This window comes from Coregonus lavaretus (genome assembly GCF_964263955.1).
Source record: "Coregonus lavaretus genome assembly, chromosome: 23".
Taxonomy (NCBI): domain Eukaryota; kingdom Metazoa; phylum Chordata; class Actinopteri; order Salmoniformes; family Salmonidae; genus Coregonus; species Coregonus lavaretus.
The window spans coordinates 37449989-37473348 of NC_140010.1; the positions used below are offsets into that span (position 1 = coordinate 37449989).

General features: G+C 42.3%; 1 protein-coding gene across 1 annotated transcript in view; it reads left to right on the top strand.

Moving 5' to 3' along the window:
* LOC311150512 (potassium channel subfamily T member 2-like) overlaps positions 1–22373 on the top strand; it is a gene marked incomplete at both ends in the record, with an annotated part of 60771 nt that extends 38398 nt beyond the window's left edge. The window contains 7 exons of the mRNA XM_084188000.1: positions 10006–10117; positions 12395–12496; positions 12958–13041; positions 13492–13620; positions 18343–18661; positions 21211–21301; positions 22259–22373. Coding sequence (XP_084044126.1) covers positions 10006–10117; positions 12395–12496; positions 12958–13041; positions 13492–13620; positions 18343–18661; positions 21211–21301; positions 22259–22373 — 952 coding nt within the window. The remainder of the gene's footprint in view (positions 1–10005; positions 10118–12394; positions 12497–12957; positions 13042–13491; positions 13621–18342; positions 18662–21210; positions 21302–22258) is intronic.
* Between the last annotated feature and the right edge of the window lie 987 nt (positions 22374–23360).

The following is a 23360-nucleotide window of genomic DNA, read 5'->3' on the forward strand; positions in this document are numbered from 1 at the left end:
TTAACACTTTTTTGGTTACTACATGATTCCGTATGTGTTATTTCATAGTTTTGATGTCTTCACTATTATTCTACAATGTAGAAAATAGCACAAATAAAGAAAAACCCTTGAGTAGGTGTGTCCAAACCTTTGACTGGTACTGTATATCCTTGGCTTTAGAATTTGACAGAGGATATGAGTTTATGCACCTTCCCTTCATTTGTCTTCACTAGGTTAAAAACCTGGTGACAGTCGTTGCGAGTTGTGATAGTCTGGTCTCTGATGGTAAATTGTTGGCCCAACTCTAAAACTGAAATCAATGAAGTAGTTATTGAAAGTGGTGGCGATGACCGAGTTTTTGTCTTGGAGACTTCCATCTACCTTAAGTTGTAGTACACCATTCTTGACATGGCCTTTTCCAGTCAGTTTATCAATGTTTTTCCTTATGAGGTTGCATTTGGCCTCCTTGCATTTGGCCTCCAGCTTTGGCTTTCCTGTGACTCTCAGTCACTTAATTTCTCAGTCCATCGTAAACTAGGCGGTCAACCTCTAAACCAGATTTGAGTGATTTCTTATTCGTCAGGTGCCAAAGAGTGGGACTTTCCTTGAGAATTTGCTGTGGATTTGATGAATTGTTGTTGTAATTTCATTGCAGTCGTTTTCTAAATCTACAGTGCCTTCAGAAAGTATTCACACCCCTTGACTTTTTCCACATTTTGTTGTGTTACAGCCTGAATTTAAAATTGATTAAATTTTGATTTTTTGTCACTGGCCTATACACAATACCCCATAATGTCAAAGTAGAATGATGTTTTTCAAATTTTTTACAAACAAATACAAAATTAAAAGCTGAAATGTCTTGAGTCAATAAGTATTCAACCCCTTTGTTATGGCAAACCTAAATAAGTTCAGGAGTAAAAATGTGCTTAAGTCAAGGGGTATGAATACTTTATGAAGGCACTGTACACCATAAATGATTTCAGACCATTTGATTTGCCTTAGTTCATTTTCAAAAAGATCCAAATCTCTTTTAGGAATGCGACTGATGTTACTTTTGGTCCTATTACTATCCTGGTATCTGAACCTCTGTTTGGTGATTTTTCTTGCAACCAAAGTAAGATTGTGGTCAGATAAACCAGAAATGATGTTGTATGATTTTTGTTATTCGTTCAGGCTTATTGGATAATATCAAGTCCAGTTGTGTTTTTGTGGATTTTGTTATCCTAGTCGGGCCTTCAATCAGTTGGGTTAGCTAGAGTTTCCTTGTAATGTCTTTCAGTTGTCTTTCGTGTCTCCTCTGGATGAGGGGGGAACGGTCGACGTGTCTCCTCTGGATGAGGGGGGAACGGTCGACGTGGCTACTCTGGATGATGGAGGAACGGTCGACGTGGCTACTCTGGGTGATGGAGGAACGGTCGACGTGGCTACTCTGGGTGATGGAGGAAGGGTTGGCATGGCACCTGAGAGTGGAAGGGTTGACGTGATCTTCTTCTGTAGTTTCTATTGGGGTCCATTAGAGGTATTTTGTCACCTCCTGTTTGCATGGAAGCTGAGGGCTGGCTTTCAGGATGGTCTGTTAGTGTTTTCTTACTGTTTCTATAGACTCTTAGTCAAGGATGGTGGTTTAGTTCTTTGCTCTGCAATAAGTTCTGGTGATCCTGTAGAGTGACATGGCTTATTCAGCTTTGTGTAACTGGCTGCGTTAGGACTGAGTTCATTGGGCTGGCCCATTGCCTGATTGTAGCTCACTAGAAAGGGTCTTCCACTGCACCATATTGTCCTGGGTCTCTTTTCATTTGAATTTTTAGAGACAGATTGTCTTGCTGTAATTCATTCATCTGAGACTGTAGCTCCTTATAAGAGATCTGGCTTTTGATGATTTCTTCCCTCAACTGCTGAATTTGGCTTGTCTCATATGTGCGCTACAATTTGTTATTTGTATTGGGCAAAGTAAAGCTGAAAGTTATATGCATTAAATGTCTCTTCAAATTGTTCTTTGTTATGATCATCCTTGGCTGATAATAGCACTCTTTTTCAACTTCAGCTTTCAATGTAGTAAAGAATTCCTTACAATTCTTAAGGTCATCCTCATTACTGTGGACAGTTCCACTGTCATAAATATTCATGGTTAGTTTGGGAATATCAAGCTCTGCGTCCTTATTTATAATAATTCGAGATCCATTATTAATATCATTTTCTCTTACATAGGGATAGGATCTGCACTGTTTTCAATATGGCTGATCTATCATTGTGGAATATAATGTTTGTTAGTCCATTTGTTATTTTTCTTGGTAAAATCAGCATAAAGGGACACAAAGTGGTCTGAAAGCACAGCTGCTTTGTGATTCTTCTTGGCATCTGTGCTTTGTAATTCTTCAGGGTAAACAATCTCCATGACAACTTCTTGAACAATGCTGGGATGATGCTTTTTAAAATAATGCCTTTTGTTTGTTTTTGAAATATTTCAATTGTGGTTTATACAATTATTGAAATAATAAAATATTGGGCCTCCCAAGTGGTGCAGCGGTCTAAGGCACTGCATCTCAGTGCTTGAGGCGTCACTACAGACCCGGGTTTGTTCCCAGGCTGTATCACAACCGGCCGTGACCGGGAGTCCCATAGGGCGGCGCACAATTGTCCCAGCGTCGTCCGGGTTAGGGGAGCGTTTGGCCAGGGGGGGCTTTACTTGGCTCATCGTGCTCTAGCGACTCCTTGTGGTGGGCCGGGCGCCTGCAGGCTGACTTCAGTCATCAGTTGAACGGTGTTTCCTCTGACACATTGGTACGGCTGACTTCCGGGTTAAGCGGGTGGGTGTTAAGAAACGCCGTTTGGCAAATCATGTTTCGGAGGACGCAGGACTCGACCTTTGCCTCTCCCGAGCCCGTTGGGGAGTTGCAGCGATGAGACAAGGTCATAATTGGATTGCAATTGGATATTACGAAATTGGGAGTAAAATACAACAACAACAACAAAAAAAAAAATATATATATATATATAATACTGACTTGTAGTAAGATAAAATTATGCTCAGTCCAGTATAATTAAAGGAGTAGGCCTTCCACACCTTCAAGTATCTCAAGTTTCCTCACAAGTTTTCCTCACAGATAGGTTTACTGATTGTTCTTTTCTTAACCTCCAGATATGTAATACTCTTGTAATTTCTTTGAGCACTTGTTTGTCAATACTAGTCCTGAGGTCCTTGAAGTATATGTTTTTCCCATATAGTTGTTCTCAGAAGATTTCAGTGGTTTCCTGAAGTAGATAAGTCCTGTAATTGGTCCTGTTGTTGGAAAACGTTATCTTCCTTTGAAGAAAAAATATCAATTTATAACTTTTGATAAGTACATTAAAAAAAATAGTACATTAAGAGTGCATTCTGTTTGCTGAAAGTGGGGTTTCTAGCGGGAGCTTATCCTAACTGCTGCTGTTTGTGCTCAAAATCATCTGCAATTATCTTCTCCACATGAACCATACGTCAAATATTTAGACTCATGATTGCACATAAAGGAAGATAGATCCTACATGACAGAGTCCTTGGTTTGTTATCCAACTGACCTTGTATCCTTTCTGTCATCCTGTGAACCCCGTTCATTGCTGCTCGCAGTTATATTCTCTTTTGTCTTTCCTGGCTCCCTTCTTGACCTCTTTGTCCTTTGCTGTGTATAATTTTTCTATCCTTTCCTTCAGTCGAGTAGATTTGGCGTTTTCGTATGTGTTTCCTTTCTTCTATTTTTCTCCAGGTGAATTGGGGTATCCATTCCTCTGCTCTGGATTTATTGTGACCAAGCACTTTCTCCCCTGCTTCTTCCATAGCTTTGTTGAAGCTTTCTATGGTTAACTCCATATTGTCTTCTAGGATAGCAAACCTGTTATTTAGGATGACGTTGAAATGGAGAAATTGAGAAAAGTAGTTGAGTGTCATCCGCATAGCAATGATAGGAGAGACCATGTGAGGATATGACTGAGCCGAGTGACTTGGTGTAAAGAGATAAGAGGAGAAGGCCAAGATCCGAGCCCTGGGGGACACCAGTAGTGAGCGTATGTGGTGCAGACATAGATCCTCTCCACATCACCTGGTAGGAGCGGCCTGCCAGGTAGGATGCAATCCAAGAGTGTGCAGAGCCTGAGACGCCCAGCCCTGAGAGGGTGGAGAGGAGGATCGGATGGTTCACTGTGTTGAAGGCAGCAGATAGATCTAGGAAGACAGAGGAGAGAGAGTCAGCTTTGACAGTGCGGAGAGCCTCCGTGACACAGAGAAGAGCAGTCTTGGTTGAGTGACCCGTCTTGAAGCCTGACTGGTTAGGGAAAAGAAAATCGTTCTGAGCGAGATAACGAGAGAGTTGATCAGAGACAGCACACTCAAGTGTTTTGGAAAGAAAAGAAAGAAGGGCTACAGGTCTATAGTTTTTGACGTCAGATAAGTCGAATGTTGGTTTCTTGAGGAGGGGAGTGACTCGGGCCATTTTGAAGTCAGAGGGGACGCAGCCAGTGGTCAGGGATGAGGGAAGTGAGGAATGGGAGAACTCGTAGGATAGTTCTGTGTGAGTGGGACCAGTGGACTTAATAGGCTGAGTGAATGAGGAGCGGATGTTGTCAACCTTCTTTTCAAATTGGTTGACAAAGTTGTCTGCAGAGAGGGAGGGGGTGGGGTGGAGAATTAAGGAGAGAGGAGAAGGTGGAAAATAGTTTAGGGTTAGTGATAGAAAGTGGCTTTAGCAGTGAATACAGCGGAAGATAAGGTAGAGAGGAGGGAGTGAAAGGATGATAAGGAAGTTTAGTTTTCCTCCATTTTCGCTCAGCTGCCCACAGTCCTGTTCTGTAATGAGTCACTCAGCCACGGAGCAGGAGGGGCGGGCCGAGCCGGTCAGGAGGAAAGGGGACAGTGCGAGTCATAGGATGCGGAAAGGGAGGAAAGTAGGGTCGAAGAGGCAGAATCAGGAGACAGGAGGGAGAAGGATTTAGCAGAAGGGAGAGATGATAGGATAGAAGGGGAGCGAAGGGGAGCGAAGATTGTGACGGTGCATGATCATCTGGGTTGGAGCTGAGTGGCTAGGGTTGGAGGAAAAGGAAACAAAGTAGTGATCAGAGACCTGGAGGGGGGTTGCAGTGAGATGGGTGGGCGAACAGCCTCTAGTAAAGATGAGGTCAAGCGTATTGCCTGCCTTGTGAGTTGGAGGGGATTGGGAAAGGGTGAGGTCAAAAGAGGCAAGGAGGGGATAGAGAGAGTTGAAAAGAAATGAATCGAAGGCATACGTCGAGAGGTTGAAGTTGCCAAGTACGAAGAGTGGTGAGCCATCGTCAAGAAATGAGCTTATCAAGGTGTCAAGCTCATTGAGGTACTCTCCAAGGGCACCTGGTGGGAGATAGATGACAACAATGTTAAGCTTGAGTGGACAAGTGACAGCATTGAATTCAAATGAGGAAATGGACAGGTGAGAGAGAGAAAAATAGAAACATCTCCAGTTAGGAGAAGTGAGTAGCCCTGTACCACCACTGGGACGACCAGATGCTCTTGGACTATGAGAGAAAACGTAGTCAGATGAAGAGAGAGCAGCTGGAGTAACAGTGTTCTCTGGGGTGATCCATGTCTCCGTCAGGGCCAAAAAGTAAAGGGACTGAAGAGCAGCATAGGCTGAGATGAACTCTGCGTTCTTGACTGCAGATCGGCAGTTCCAAACGCTGCCAGATACCAGGAATTCCACACATGGGTTGTGCGTGCAGGATACACTAAATTAGAAGGGTTGCAGCCAAGGGGTGGGAAGCGTCTGTAAAGCCTACAGGGAGAGGAGCGAACAGCTAGAGAAAACACAAGCATAGTAGCCAAAGCTACAAAGGAGCAAATGAGATCATCAGAAAATAACTAGTGAGTGGTGTGGAGCCTTCCTCTCTTTCCTTCCTCGAACAACTCCGCAGAACAACTCGGCATAACCCGTCTTAGTTCTGCCGACAAGACCGCCACTGACGCGGCCACCGCTGAGAAACCAGGGGAGACTGTACTAACACTAATTGCTAATTGCCTAGCAGAGGTGACGAGCACACCTCCCTGTACTAATTGCTGATTGCCTAGGAGAGGTAAAACCACTCCCCCTCCAATACAGCCACTGATTACCAAAACAAGTCACAAATTGTCCCTTAATCCTGGTTGATGTGTCAACAATCTGCAAGTTATGAGCAGTCAGCAGTTCACACACCAAGTAGGCTGCTGGGAAAACAGGCAGCACTTAAAGTAGATGGCCCTAGCTAGCAAAAAGACAGTACTAGACAGACAAACAGATAAAGACAAAAATTATACTTATCACTCATGGAGGTATCAGGAGTCCTCTAGCTCAGTGGGGGAGGAATGGCCTATATGGAATTGTTTTAAGAAGGTCATACCAAGGATCATTTTGCTATTTGATTTTGAATTTTAAGACCCCTTGAAGTATCAAAACAATATAGTAAAACATTTATTTGATGAAAAGTTATTTTTGTCCTTACTGCTATTAGCCCATACAAACACATTGAATAACAGATTCACTACATTTTACGTCATTTAGCAGACGCTCTTATCCAGAGCGACTTAGTTAGTGAGTGCATACATTATTTTTTTATACCCCCCGTGGGAATCGAACCCACAACCCTGGCGTTGCAAATGCCATGCTCTACCAACTGAGCTACATCCCTGCCGGCCATTCCCTCCCCTACCCTGGGCCAATTGTGCGCCGCCCCATGGGTCTCCCGGTCGCGGCCGGCTACGGATCTCTAGTGGCACAGCTAGCACTGCGATGCAGTGCCTTAGACCACTGCGCCACTCAGGCTACATGGAACAACAGATAGTCCCCCAAAAAAATCTAAAGGAAGTTTGTTCTGAAGTGTCTGGCCTATATCTGAAAGATATAAGATCAGGAATATATATATATATATATTTTTTTTTTTTTACATGTATTTAGCCCCTTATTTGTGGCACTAAACAGTCTAAGCCCTGTCTAAAACAACCTAAATATACGTGTTCGTGAGAGTCTCATCCATAGAGATAATAGTTTGTAGGTCGTTCGGTCGCTACAGACGATTTTGTGAGAAGACCGATTTTCCGATGGCAGTGGCCATTGTATAGAACAGGGCTTGCTAATACAGAGGCTTTGAATAGGCGTAAGATAGCTTGTTAAAAGTATTGCGGCTAATGGCTAGCTAGGGTGAGCACAGTATTAACGCTATAACCACGAGGCTAGTAAGGCGTTAGCTAGCTAGCAACTATCTTGCGTGGCTAAGGTGTGCTGTAGCTAGCACAGTGCTAGCCGAAGGGAACCGTGGTGTTCTCCTATGACCTTAGAACCGTGAGGCTAAAACCGGTCGGTCTAGTTGACACAAACGAGTGAACGTAAGTTAAACTAAATGAGAGAAGGGAGATACTACCGTCTGTGCTAGTGTGGTTAGCTTGCTTTCCAGCGAGCTAGACAAGTTAGCTTATGCTTTGCAGCGTGGGCTAACCAGGTCTAGATAGCTAGCCATGTGACGCTAGCTACTGAGAAGTAAAAAACTAACTCTATTTGAAGCAAAAACATTCCTTTTGGTCAGTACATAACACTATTGACAGGAGCTGAGGTCCTACGTTTGGTAGCGTTAACCTCACGGTTGGCCTGAGAACAATTAAGCAGGCAGACCGGGATCAAGTCGTGCTGAGGATAGCTTCAGAAAGCGTAATGATGAGAGTGAGAATAACCAGAGGGTGGGGCGAGTGGTGCCTTATAAGTAGGGAGGGCCTCACCTCATTTGCCACTCAACCTGTCTGTCTCCGACAGACGCTGTGTGATTGGTTCTTCCTGTAGTGATCCGCCTATCAGCGAATCCCTATTGTGAGACATCGAAACAAGTATTTGAAATAGAACCATTCACTGTTATGTTTTTAACCTTTGGTCAAACTATTTTATAGTCCAATATACTGGACCACATGTTCAGTTATTTTATTTTATAATTTTTTTATTTTACCTTTTATTTAACTAGGCAAGTCAGTTAAGAACAAATTCTTATTTTCAATGACGGCCTACACCGGCCAAACCCGGACGACACTGGGCCAATTGTACGCCGGCCTATGGGACTCACAATCACGGCCGGTTGTGATACAGCCTAGAATCGAACCAGGGGGTCTGTAGTAACGCCTCAAGCACTGAGATGCAGTACCTTAGAACGCTGCGCCACTCGGGAGCCCAAGGGGTCTTATGCAGGCATTTCTATGATATCAAAAGTGTCATATACAGGCTAATCTTTTAATAAACCTTTAAACACAGTTTAACATTTTAGAGGTGGGTTTGAAGATTAATTTTGATTAGGGATTATTTTTTAAACCATGTAGTTGAAAGACAGGAAATGGTACACACTGCAGAGCTAGTTTCCTTGGCAACCTTACTACACTGCATCAGCGAATCCATTTGTTTTCTGATTTATTGTAGTTCTCATCTCATGTTTCATGTTGTCAGACAGTTAATCAAAACCAAAAAATACCTTATTTACGTAAGTATTCAGACCCTTTGCTATGTGACTCGAAATTGAGCTCAGGTGCATCCTGTTTCCATTGATCATCCTTGAGATGTTTCTACAACTTGATTGGAGTCCACCTGTGGTAAATTCAATTGATTGGACATGATTTGGAAAGGCACACACCTGTCTATATAAGGTCCCACAGTTGGCAGTGCATGTCAGAGCAAAGACCAAGCCATGAGGTCGAAGGAATTGTCCGTAGAGCGCAGAGACAGGATTGTGTCAAGGCACAGATCTGGGGCAGGGTACCAAAACATTTCTGCAGCATTGAAGGTCCCCAAGAACACAGTAGCCTCCATCATTCTTAAATGGAAGAAGTTTGGAACCACCAAGACTCTTCCTAGAGCTGGCCATCCGGCCAAACTGAGGAATCGGGGGAGAAGGGCCTCTCTTTTGTAAAAGGCACATGACAGCCCTCTTGGAGTTTGCCAAAAGGCACCTAAAGGACTCTCGGACCATGTGAAAGAAGATTCTCTAGTCTGATGAAACCAAGATTGAACTTTTTGGCCTGAATGCCAAGCATCACATCTGGAGGAAACCTGCACCATCCCTACAGTGAAGCATGGTGGTGGCAGCATCATGCTGTGGGGATGTTTTTCAGTGGCAGGGACTGGGAGACTAGTCAGGATCGAGGGAAAGATGAACGGAGTAAAATACAGAAAGATCCTTGATGAAAACCTGCTCCAGAGCGCTCAGGACCTCAAACTGGGGTGAAGGTTCACTTTCCAACAGGACAACGACCCTAAGCACACAGCCAAGACAATTTAGGAGTGGCTTCGGGACAAGTCTCTGAATGTCCTTGAGTGGCCCAGCCAGAGCCCGGACTTGAACCCGATCGAACATCTCTGGAGAGACCTGAAAATAGCTGTGCAGCGACGCTCCCCATCCAACCTGACAGAGCTTGAGAGGATCTGCAGAGAACAATGGGAGAAACTCCCCAAATACAGGTGTGCCAAGCTAGTAGCATCATACCCAAGAAGACTTAAGGCTGTAATTGCTGCCAAAGGTGCTTCAACAAAGTACTGAGTAAAGGGTCTGAATACTTATGTAATTGTGATGTTTTTTATTTGTAATACATTTGCTAAAATTCAGAAAAAGCTGTTTTTGCTTTGTCATTATGGGGTATTGTGTGTAGATTGATGAGGGGGGGGGGGACAATTTAATCCATTTTAGAATAAGGCCGTAACGTAACAAAATGTGGAAAAGGTCAAGGGGTCTGAATACTTTCCAAATGCACTGTAGGTAGCTGTTCACTAAATGGTGAAAACACTGGAATGGTGTAAGTAGATAGCAATGCTGTTTTTTCTTGTGTTGCCCACGTTTTATCATGTCTGTTTATATTAGCTAGGCTATTAATTCATTCAGAGTTATTCATTTGATCTAGTCATTCAGTTAAGTAAATGTATTTTGGGTGTCACATTTGTTTGCGAGGTTGACACTGTGTTCAGTCGTTGTTTTTCTGTTTTATTTAGTCCAGTTAATCCCACCTATATTGTGTTACTTCTCACCCAGGTTGTTCCCCAGCCTCAGTATCATCACAGAGCTAACCCACCCGGCCAACATGAGGTTTATGCAGTTCAGAGCTAAGGACTGGTACTCTCTGGCTCTCTCTAAACTGGAGAAGGTAAAATCATCAGTGAGCTGTACGTCAAGGCCGGGATATAGAGCAACACACTGGACAGCGGACAAAGCGCATTTTAAAACCCCTATAGGTCTAAGCCCTTAGATTGCAATATATACTATGCTAACATATGGAATTGTTTTAAGATGGTCATAAATTGTACAATTTAGACATTTGATTTTAGAACCCCTGTAGGTATACAATTTTTTTATTAAATATTTGATGAAACATTGAATTTGGCCTTTACTGCTATAGTCCATAGAAACGCATTGAATAACACATTAATAAATGGCAAAACAGACAGTAAAAAAATGTATCATAAGGAACAAGGTTTTTGAAGTGTCTGTCCTATTTCTGAGCGATATATGAAAACTCGGGGGGAAACTATTTTTTTAGACCCATGTTTGGTAACATTATTATTTTGTACATTTTACCCCCTATGCACTTTTTGCAATTTTTACAGCGCTGTACTTGGTTACCTTCAGACGATCAAATCATGACGTCAGTGATCTAAATGGCATATTTATCTTCAGGTCGGAAAGTCGGAGCGCTAGAAAGAGACCAGAGTTGGAATTTCGAGTTGGATGACCGTTCAAGACTATTTTTCCCAGTCGGAGCTCATTTTTTTTCTTAGAGTTCCTGGTTGTCTCGAGCGCACTGAAGTCGGAAGTCAGAGATTTCCAAGTTTCCAGTTCCCAGTTATTTTGAACACAGAATGTCCCGGACGTTGACGGAGATCGCATTCATGCTGCCAAGCGTAAATTAGAAGCTTGTTGTCAACTGTTCAATGTGCTGCTCTATATCACGCATTGGATTGCCACAAGTCTTTTTACTAATTATTTCTTCAAACTATTGTGTGTAGATGTCTGTAGCTCTATAAATGCAACGTTTACACCAATGTCTTGTTTACAGCAGCAAAGGATACTGACGTTGAGTAGTCTTCAAAGCAAAGGAACAGATGGTTATACATAATTATGCAAAGATTGGACAGTAGCCTACATACAGTACAAGCATATAACATTTCCACCTCCATCTCAAACAACATCAGTTGTCGGCCCTTTTCTATGAGAAATTATCATTCACATTCATAGACACACGTGGCATGTAAAACTTTCAGGGGTAGTATGTTTTGTGCATGCATCCCTTCCATATTGTTCCTGTTGCAGTTTGCCGTTCCCCTCATACAACTATCGACCACCAACTGTCTCTCTCTCTCAAATATCTTTACCTCTTCTTGAGTACCCCCAGCCATTCTCATTTCTATTCCAGTTATTACACCTGAAGGACTTGATGCTTAGGTGACCAGTTGAATCGGGTATGCTGTACTGCAATATACCAAATAAGTGTCTGGGCTACTCAAGAAGAGGTTTGGGGAATGCTGTCAAGGATACTGGTAATTAACCCAAGATATAGCCACCTCCAAAATGATTGGCACCCTTGATATAGATGAGCAAAAATACAGTATAAAATAAATAATACAAATACTGAGCTATATTGTATTCCATTTTTTTGGGGGAAATTATATTATTTTATACTAATACAATTGCTCAGATAGATTTTGTTTAACAAGTAATAAAAAAAAACATTCTCAAAAAGATAGGCGTCAAAATTATTGTCACCCCTGTTTTCAATACTCCAGCACCCACCCCTTGCAAGGATAACAGCACTGAGCCTTTTTCAAAAATATTTTATTAGATTGGAAAACACATTGGAAACACCTTTTCTTCTGTTTAGACCATTCCTTGATATCCTTCGATCTGCGCTTATGGACTCCACTTCAATTCAAACCACAGGTTTTCAAAGGGGTTCAAGTTCGGAGACTGAGATTGTCATTGCAAAATGTAGATTTTGTGGTCAATAACCATTCTTTTATTTTGATGTGTGCTTAGGGTTATTGTCTTTCTGGGAATGTCACCGACATTTTGAATTGGTCAAGTCTACAAAGCTTAGTACACTCTGTTCATAACATATTCTAGTTTTGGTAACAGAAAACTGTATTGAGATCGAATGTTTCATCGATGAGAAAATGTCGGCCTAGTTTCATCTAGCGCCATCTTCTCCCACTTCCCACCACTGGACTTCCTCTCATCACCATATTTGGTGGTGAGAAGAAGTTCTAAATGGATGCTTCAGATTTATACATCCTGTGATCCTAACATTAGTGTGTTGGTGTCCCTGACTGGTATACAGTATGTCTATGGGAGCAGAAAGAGCTTTGTGATTCCTGCATGTATTAAAGCGCTCTACAAATATGTATTAATATTACTTATTACTTATTAGAAAGAGCGGGAGAAAGGCTCCAACCTGGCTTTCATGTTCCGCCTGCCATTTGCTGCCGGGAGGGTCTTCAGTGTTGGCATGCTGGACACTCTCCTCTACCAGGTAACCAGGCAGGACCCACCTGTACTGTGCTGAAGCAGAGAGCATAGGAATGCTATTGGATGTATACTCACTGTTGATGTAGCTACCTAATTAGAGGTTTTATGGTACTGTATACAGAGGCTAATCTCTTTAATTAGCCTACAGAGGCTAATTAAAACAAGGTTATCTCTGTGGCACAGACTGGTTTTGCTAAAGGGCATGTACTGGAGCGATTATAGTTATTTATTCCAAAAACAAATACCCACCAGATATTTACTGTTAAAACCCTTAATGGAATATAGAATGTGTTCATATGTATCCCAGTGTCTATAGGATATAATGCTAGTTTAATTGGATTGTGTTGATTTCTGTATTTCTGTATGATCAGAAATGTCCCTTTTTATGAAATGACTGTGCACAAAAACACTCTTTGACATAATTTCCTTACCTTTTCTTCTGTTTGTCCTGGTCTGCCATCCCAGTCATTTGTCAAAGACTATATTATCTCCATCACCAGGCTGCTGCTGGGCCTGGACACCACCCCGGGCTCTGGCTTCCTCTGCTCTGTGAGTTACTCTCTGTTCGGGGTGCACCACAATAGTCAAAAGTGGCTTCCTTCTCATTCCAGATGATAGGCAATAAGGCAAGGATTCTCTTGGTTCATCCCAATAGTATAATGTGGCTTCCTCTCCTTATGTCAGATGAAAGGAAGGAAGACAAGGAGGCCTCTGTAGACTATTAAGATGCAGCCGTTGTACAGTACAGTAGTCCTATGTGTGACAGCACAGCAGCTAAGATCCGAGAATATACTCAGCAAACTGCCTAGTGCAGGCTTCCCTTGTCTGTCCAAATCCTTATATTGACAGGTAAGTGACTCCATTCGGTGTACTTCTCATGGTTATAGTGTAATGCACAGTGTTTCTAGAATCTAGATCAAATATGGTGCTGCTGCAAGGAACGTGTTTTTCCTGTATAGAGAAATGGAATTAGAAATGACCTCCTCCTTACCTTTTTAGATGCAGATCTCAGAGGATGACCTGTGGATCCAGACGTATGGAAGGCTCTATCAGAAACTGTGTTCCACTGTCGGTGACATTCCCATCGGCATCTACAGGACCGAATCCCAGATGTCTGGTTCCTCCGAGGTGACCTCTAGACCCCAAGGCTGTTCTAATAGTGTTACATAATTTGTTTGGCTGTAAAATGCCAGTTTAGGTTGAAAGTTTGTGTTAATTACATATTATAGCGGCATTGATTATTGTGTCATTGTGGTTCATTTGAAGTCGTGCTTTGTGTTTGTGTGTGTGTGTGTGTGTTCTTTCCTCATTTGTTACGTTTACGTATACATGTTTAGTCTGCATGCTTTCATGATTATTTAAGCACATTACAACACAGTAAGAGTCATTGAAATCATTCCTATTTCCTTTTTTATTCGCCCATATGCAGCGCGAGCCATACTCCCAGGTAAGTTCAGCCCCATTTATGAGATTCCAGGATTTTTGAAAACCAATCGATATTCATTTAGCCAGATTGGGTGTTCTATTTAACCCTCCCGTTGTCCTAGGGTCAAAATGACCCGCCACTGTGTTGAACCAACTTTATTAAATTTTTATATTTTTTGGATCATTTGTGAGAAGGAGGCAGTGATACTTTCTTTAAAGTCTCACTGCCTCCTTCTCACAAATGATCCCCAAAATATAAAAATTAAATAAAGTTGGTTCAACACAGTGGCGGGTCATTTTGACCCTAGGACAACGGGAGGATTAAACAAACATAAGCAAGGGGGCAATTATAAGCTGACATATTGAATTGTTTTAAGATGGTCATTCCATGGATCATTTAGGTATTGGATTTTTAATTTTAGTTCCTCTTTACGTATAAAAAAATAATAAAAATAAATGTATTTGATAAAATATTGAATTTGACCTTTATTACCAAATCCCAAAGAAACGCATTGAATAACACATTCATAAATTGCAAAAAAGAATAAGTAATAAGGAAAAAAGCTTAGAAGTGTCTGTCCTATATCTAGGAGATATAAGAAAGCTCAGGAAATATTAGTTTTTTTAACACGAATTGAACCCCTTTTTTTTGGTAGGCACAAAACGACCTCCATACTTCCATTCATTTTTTTAAAAACTAGTCCGTGACATTTGTGTTGGTTGTAGAGCAAAGCTGTGAATACCATCGTGTTTGTGAGAGTCTCATCCTTCCATAGAGTGGTCATACTGGTTTGTAGGCCAAACCGTTTTCATGAGAAGACCGATTTTCGGGATGTCTCATGTTCTGACAAACATCGCTGTAGCTCGGCCACCTTCCACCGCAGATGTGGAAGGCCGCCATAGGCGGATGGGGTGGATTGAGACGCTGCCCATACAGTGCTGTGAAAAAGTATTTGCCCCCTTTCTAATTTTCTCTACTTTTGAATATTTTTGATACTGAATGTTCAGATCTTTAACCAAAACCTAATATTAGATAACGTGAACCTGAGTGAACAAATAGCACAACAATTACATACTTATTTCATTTATTTCATAAACAAAGTTATGCAACACCCAATGCCCCTGTGTGAAAAAGTAATTGCCCCCTTACACTCAATAACTGGTTGAGTCACCTTTAGCTGCAATGACTTCAACCAAACGCTTCCTGTAGTTGTTGATCAGTCTGACCTCGCTGTGGAGGAATTTTGGACCACTCTTCCATACAGAACTATTTAACTCAGCGGCATTTGTGGGTTTTCAAGCATGAACTGCTCACTTCAAGTCCTGTCTCAACATCTCAATTGGGATTAGGTCTGGACTTTAACTAGGCCATTCCAAATCTACAAATGTGTTGCTTTTTAGCCATTTTCATGTAGACTTGATTGTGTGTGTTGGCTCATTGTCTTGCTGCATGACCCAGCTGCGCATCAGCTTCAGCTCACAGACAGATGGCCTGACATTCTCCTGTAGAATTGTCTGATACAGACCAGAATTCATGGTTCCTTCTATTAAGGCAAGTCGTCCAGGTCCTGAGGCAGCAAAGCATCCCCAATTTATTTTTTAGAATGTGCCTCGCCCATAGGCAATGATACAATTGACAGAAGCCTAGTATTTTGTATAGATGTGCGAATGTTTTGCGTGAAGACAAAGCATACCCAAACCATCACACTACCACCACCATGCTTGACCGTTGGTATAAGGGTCTTACCGTGGAATGCAGTGTTTGGTTTTCGCCAGGCATAATGGGACCCATGTCATCCAAAAAGTTCTACTGTACTTTTGACTCATCTGTCAATTATGTCTGGCATCTATACAAAGTACTAGGCTCCTGTCAATTGTATCATTGCCTATGGGCGAGGCACATTCTAAAAAAATCTGCCATTGTTATGGTATTATAGGAGGACTGAATAATTTGGAGGAGAGCGCCTGAATAGCCTACTTGGCCAAGCAAAATTAAGTATGTGAATTATGAATCATGAAAAAGCAACAACAACAAAAAAGCAAAAACCTTTATTTATTTCAAGGCACTCTCAGGCTACTTGGCTAATGCATGGCCAGGATATGTGAAGCTGCTAAACCAGCCTTGATTAAGGGGAGGGTAGGCTATTCTTGGTTTTTATGGGGGGAAACCAATAATAATCTCTCGTTCCATGGGCACTGTGCATCCCGGCTGGATAGGCTGCGTTTTCGCTCTAGAAATCCATGCCATTACTAACTGTGTTACAGTTAAGACCTGCTTTTAGTGGGTCTTAACATTTTCCTTTAGCACTGCATGAAATTGTCCTTTTTGCGCTTGATTTTAAGGACACGCCTCAAATATTACCACCCCTCCCACCTCAGCGGAAGTGAGCTGATGTTACACAGGTAAATTGGCTAACCTGGTATAAGGGGTGGAAAATGCTAGCGTGCCAGTTCTTACATGACGAAATTGCAAACTGATGTGCATTTGACTCTTGCAACTCCTTAGCGTCAGCCGAAAATAGAGCCCTAAATCTCATTTTAGTGCAGATGAAGTTGGATTTCCTCCCCTGTAATATGTCTTGGTTAAATTGTGCTTGACAAACGTGGTGAGATTTGCTACTAGTGGTAATATCAGTAAGAAATCATCGTCAAACCCACTTATAAATTGTCTGGCCTCGCTCTTGATCATTTGTGAAACTTTTTGGGCATCAATTTAACTCCATTTTTCTGTATATGTTTTACTTCGCTTTGTTCTGGTCATTTCATTTGACCCTGTTTCACCATAGACATACCATGGACTTCATTCATTTACAGTGGGGAAAAAAAGTATTTAGTCAGCCACCAATTGTGCAAGTTCTCCCACTTAAAAATATGAGAGAGGCCTGTAATTTTCATCATAGGTACACGTCAACTATGACAGACAAATTGCGGAAAAAAATTCCAGAAAATCACATTGTAGTATTTTTTATGAATTTATTTGCAAATTATGGTGGAAAATAAGTCACCTACAAACAAGCAAGATTTCTGGCTCTCACAGACCTGTAACTTTTTCTTTAAGAGGCTCCTCTGTCCTCCACTCGATACCTGTATTAATGGCACCTGTTTGAACTTGTTATCAGTATAAATGACACCTGTCCACAACCTCAAACAGTCACACTCCAAACTCCACTATGGCCAAGACCAAAGAGCTGTCAAAGGACACCAGAAACAAAATTGTAGACCTGCACCAGGCTGGGAAGACTGAATCTGCAATAGGTAAGCAGCTTGGTTTGAAGAAATCAACTGTGGGAGCAATTATTAGGAAATGGAAGACATACAAGACCACTGATAATCTCCCTCGATCTGGGGCTCCACGCAAGATCTCACCCCGTGGGGTCAAAATGATCACAAGAACGGTGAGCAAAAATCCCAGAACCACACGGGGGGACCTAGTGAATGACCTGCAGAGAGCTGGGACCAAAGTAACAAAGCCTACCATCAGTAACACACTACGCCGCCAGGGACTCAAATCCTGCAGAGCAAGACATGTCCCCCTGCTTAAGCCAGTACATGTCCAGGCCCGTCTGAAGTTTGCTAGAGTGCATTTGGATGATCCAGAAGAGGATTGGGAGAATGTCATATGGTCAGATGAAACCAAAATAGAACTTTTTGGTAAAAACTCAACTCGTCGTGTTTGGAAGACAGTTGCATCCAAAGAACACCATACCTACTGTGAAGCATGGGGGTGGAAACATCATGCTTTGGGGCTGTTTTTCTGCAAAGGGACCAGGACGACTGATCCGTGTAAAGGAAAGAATGAATGGGGCCATGTATCGTGAGATTTTGAGTGAAAACCTCCTTCCATCAGCAAGGGCATTGAAGATGAAACGTGGCTGGGTCTTTCAGCATGACAATGATCCCAAACACACCACCTGGGCAACGAAGGAGTGGCTTCGTAAGAAGCATTTCAAGGTCCTGGAGTGGCCTAGCCAGTCTCCAGATCTCAACCCATAGAAAATCTTTGGAGGGAGTTGAAAGTCCGTGTTGCCCAGCGACAGCCCCAAAACATCACTGCTCTAGAGGAGATCTGCATGGAGGAATGGGCCAAAATACCAGCAACAGTGTGTGAAAACCTTGTGAAGACTTACAGAAAACGTTTGACCTGTGTCATTGCCAACAAAGGGTATATAACAAAGTATTGAGAAACTTTTGTTATTGACCAAATACTTATTTTCCACCATAATTTGCAAATAAATTCATAAAAAATCCTACAATGTGATTTTCTGAATTTTTTTTCCTCATTTTGTCTGTCATAGTTGACGTGTACCTATGATGAACATTACTGGCCTCTCTCATCTTTTTAAGTGGGAGAACTTGCACAATTGGTGGCTGACTAAATACTTTTTTTCCCCACTCTTTATGGCTTTGTGTTTTGATTGTACTCAGTCACAGCTCTCGGTATGTGTGGAGGACTTTGACGACGCCAAGGAGCAGACCGACATAGAGCTTCCCCCTGTGACCAGAGGGCTCCACCGCAGCTCCACCTCCAGCGACCCATTGGACGGGAAGGCCCCCCTGCTGAGGAGGAAGAGCATGCAGTGGGTGCGAAAGCTGAGCCGGAGAGGCACACGGGGGAACCAGAGGGGGGCTCAGAGGGGGGGCCAGGAGGGCCTGGGTCTGAGGGCCAGACGCTCTGAGAGACAGGAGCTGGCTGAGCTGGTCAACAACCGGATGAAGAGCCTGGGACTCTGTGCCACGGCTTACGGTGAGAGACCACACATGGGGGAGGGAGGTCTTTTGGGGATTGCTAGTTGAGTTTCCTGGAATAGAAAGCAAAACTTGTTATGTGTTTGAAACATGAGACTCAGGCTTTGTTGATTAATGGATGGATGGGTGGATGAATGGATGGACGACAGAGATGATTGTCAGTCAACAAACATTGTCCGTTTTTGTCTGTGAAAAGTTCAACTCTAGTTAGCTATTTTCGGACAAGTTGCATTTGCAGAAAGGCAGACATTGTGAGGTTTTAAAGAACAATCAACTCCATTGTCCATCATCCGTCCATCTCCATTGTCCATCATCCGTCAATCTGTAAAATCTCTGGCTGGCCGTAGCCTAAATCACTGGGGGTCCGTACTTGTGAACTCAAAATCCGCATCAGCCAATTAGAATCGACGACGTAGTTGAATGTAATAAAACGCTACATTTTAGCTTTTCCCATGAGATTGATTGATTTTATTTGACAATTTAAATACACAATGCAGCCAAAAATGCATACAAAAAATGTGTTGAGCATAACACAAAAAGTTTTAAATGTATTTCCATTGTGGTCCTCTTCAGAACATTAAACATTTTACACATTCACAACTAAAAGCTGAATTGTAGTAAATATCACATGGTCAAAATAATTAAATAGTCCTCCAGATGGCAGTGGTTGCTCTCCTTGGGAATAGCTCGCAGAACTAGTCAGCCAGCGTCCACCACTGTCCAAAGCACGTTGGTTGCGACGACTTGCAAGTAGCCTGGTTCCGATTTGCAAATCTTTCCACTGCTTCGCAAATCCTCGCTGAGTCAAGTCACCTCCCTGCAGCTCCTCAGTCGCCAGTCCCTGCTCTGAACCAGCCTGAGTAATGTCCCGTGGTGTTCTTCAGGCTGAATGGTCTCCCAATAATTGCACATAAAAACGCGAAATACACAGAACAAAAATATAAATGCAACATGTAAAGTGCTGGTCCCATGTTTCATGAGCTGAAATAAAAGATACCAGAAATGTTCCATGCGCACAAAAAGCTTATTCCTCTCAAATGTTGTGCACAAATTTGTTTACATCCCTGTTAGTGAGCATTTCTCCTTTGCCAAAATAATTCATCCACCTGACAGGTGTGGCATATCAATAAACTGATTAAACAGCATGATCGTTACACAGGTGCCACTTGTGCTAGGGACAAAAAAAGGCCACTCTAAAATGTGCAGTTTTGTCACACAACACAATGCCATAGATGTCTCAAGTTTTGAGGGAGCGTGCAATTGGCATGCTGACTGCAGGAATGTCCACTAAAGCTGCTGCCAGATAATTTAATGTTAATTTCTCTACCACAAGTCGCCTTCAACGTTGTTTTAGAGAATTTGGCAGTTCGTCAAACTGGCCTCACAACCGCAGACCATGTGTAACCACGCCAGCCCAGGACCTCCACATCTGCCTTCTTCACCTGCGGGATCGTCTTAGACCAGCCACCTGGACAGCTGATGAAACTGTGGGTTTGCACAACCGAAGAATTTCAGCAAAAACTGTCAGAAACCATCTCAGGGAAGCTTTACTGCATGCTCGTCATTCTCACCAGGGTCTTGACTTGACTGCAGTTTGGTTTCGTAACCGACTTCAGTGGGCAAATGCACACCTTCGATGGCCACTGGCAGGCTGGAGAAGTGTTCTCTTCACAGATGAATCCCGGTTTCAACTACCGGGCAGATGGCAGACAGCGTGTATGGCGTCGTGTTGGCGAGCGGATTGCTTATGTCAACGTTGTGAACAGAGTGCCCCATGGTGGCGGTGGGGTTAAGGTATGGGCAGGCATAAGATACGGACAACAAACACAATTGCATTTTATCGATGGCAATTTGAATGCACAGAGATACCGTGATGAGATCCTGAGGCCCATTGTCGAGCTGCATGAGGCAAATGGTGGTCACACCAGATACTGACTGGTTTTCTGATCCACGCCCCTACTTATTTTTTAAGGTATCTGTGACCAACAGATGCATATCTGTATTCCCAGTCATGTGAAATCCATAGATGTATTTATTTATTTCAATTGACAGATTTCCTTATATGAACGGTAGCTCAGTAAATTCTTTGAAAGTGTTGCATGTTGCGTTTTATATTTTTGTTCAGTGTATAACAAAATTACCTGGCACACTTAGCCCTATGTTAACACAATGTCAGCTGGCCACGATTATTTCCTGTAACAAATTCCACATCAGTCAATCAAAGATCTTAGACTTTATATCCACCAAACAATGGCATGTCTTACAATAGGTCAACTTGGCCAACAGAGGGATATTTAAAACTTCAAAATTCAAGGTTTACCTTTGTTGACTAGGCTACCAGCTGGTCGTATTAGCATAGGGCTAAGTGTGTCAGGCTAGTTCATGGGAAAAGCTAACATGTAGCATTCTATCATGTTCAACTACATTGACGATTCTAATTGGCTGATGCTGATTTTGAGATGGATAAAAAGTTTAATTTAAACTTTTTCAAGAGTTCGCAAGTATGTTTCCACTAGGACCTATGATTGCTGTTTTTTCCTATTCTAGATGACATGAGCAAAATCCAGAGCACTCACTCCCACACATATGTGTTGATCAACCCACCTCCTGACACCAAACTGGAACTGAATGACATAGTGTAAGTATGGCAATAAGTAGTTAAGTATGGGCTAAAGACACACCCAAACAGTTGATGATGTGCAGACTAAAGCATGAAACACAGAGAATCTCACTGCCGATAGGTACTTATCACAGTAGAAGGCCGTTCCTTCTATTGCTAGAACAAAAGTGGTACCTGCTGCGTGCCGATCCGGTAGCAACGAACCTAAAGAGGGCATTTTCTCCGTACATCCATGGATGAGCTAGTCACACTTTATATGCAATGTAGGCTATGGGATGGTAGCACAACACTAAATACTTCCTCCAAGCTAGCTAACCACTGTAGCTAGTATTGACATTATAATTCAATCACAATGGATAAGCTACTTTCCATGAAACAGCTGCCGGTGTTAGATGCTGAGTTAATGTAGTGTCCTGTTGCAATGTTGTGCTAGCTAGCGAATATGTTAACGTTAGCTAGCTAAACATTTGGCTATGGGCTGGCACTGGCAGTATGGGATTATGGAGAGTGAATTAAATTGTTTATTCGTCATCTTGCTAGGTAGTTATCTAGCTGTGGCCATCTGGTTAGTATCAATAAGGGCTTTCTACAAAATAGCAACATTAGCACAGGTAGCTTGGTATCTAGACAATAAGCAATACGCACGGATATGCATAGCTAAACAACGCTACTGCCACCTTCTGGTTTAGAATATTTTAACAAGGCTGAGTGGCTGATGACTTCCAAGGTCTTTGCAGTGTGAACACAAAAGAGTTTGACTGCCGACACTCTGTTCAGAGGTGCTAAGAACTGTCGGCAGGCAAACGTTTGACAATCCAACTGGTGTGTCAGAGCTTTAATAGATCATAAAATGTCTCCTACTCGATATTACTCCCATATCCGTATTATTTTGTGTATAAACAAATGTTTGAAAATATCAAACCACTCAGAGTGAGAGGAATGTATATTTGAAATGTTCTCCATCCTATTTTACAGGTATATTATCCGTTCAGATCCCCTGGGGTACGTCCCTAAGGCTGGTGACAGCAGGGAGAGTCTGGGAAGCAGCACATGTCTTGGGGAGCACACCAAGATAGAGACTTCTTTCTGATCCATACCTACACACAACCTGCCTTTACAGTAGTATTGGTGTGTTAAAGGGATCAATCATTTTTTGCACTGCTACATCCTTGCCAGGAGATTCTGGACGTTAAATAAAACAAAACAAAAAATAAAACTAGCTAAATAACCAACAAATGTAAAACGGTGAGGATGAAATGACAACACCTTAGGTACGTCGAAAAAAAGCTACAACTTCAACAAAGTGAACTATCCCTTTAATGCCATAATTATGTTATGTGCTACAATTCACATTGCATTGCGCAAAGCATGTGGTGGTGCAATCAATATAATCTTGGACTGTATCATCCCCATACTTTATCTACTTTTCAATTAACACAGATACACGTACGTCTTAAACTGTATTGCTCTCTTTCAAAATGTGGCCTTTCCAGAGGATAAACTCAGTTTGCGAACTCAATGATTTTAAAGACACTCCATGGTCAAAGCTCTTCTAGGACAGCAGAGTCCCTGCCCATCTTCCAAATATGACTGAAACCCTACCTGTCAAATAGTATTTTAGTATAATCCCACAGCACCCCCCCCTCACCACCCCCATTTTTTTAACATTCACAATAGCACTGACTTTGCAGATAGCTACATTATTGAGAAAAAATGTACTTACTATGACTGAGATATGTGATTTTCCCACCTAGCTATCTTAAGATGAATGCACTAACTGTAACTCGCTCTGGATAAGAGCGTCGGCTAAATGACTCAAATGTAAATGGTGGTATTTGTTTGCATGTTTATGCAAACATCTGTCCTCATAGTTTACAGTATAGAGCTCGCCGGCTTGTAGTCCTAAAAAACGGAAATGAGTAACCTCTGGCTTGTTCAACCATTGCTATGGCGGAAATTAATGGGGAAAGAATGGGGTTTTGGGATCAACGCAGAAAATGAAGTCTGAGGTTAACACAGGCTTAGGAGATCTTATAAATTGTGTTCTATGAGATAATATCAGTCAAAAACCCTGTTA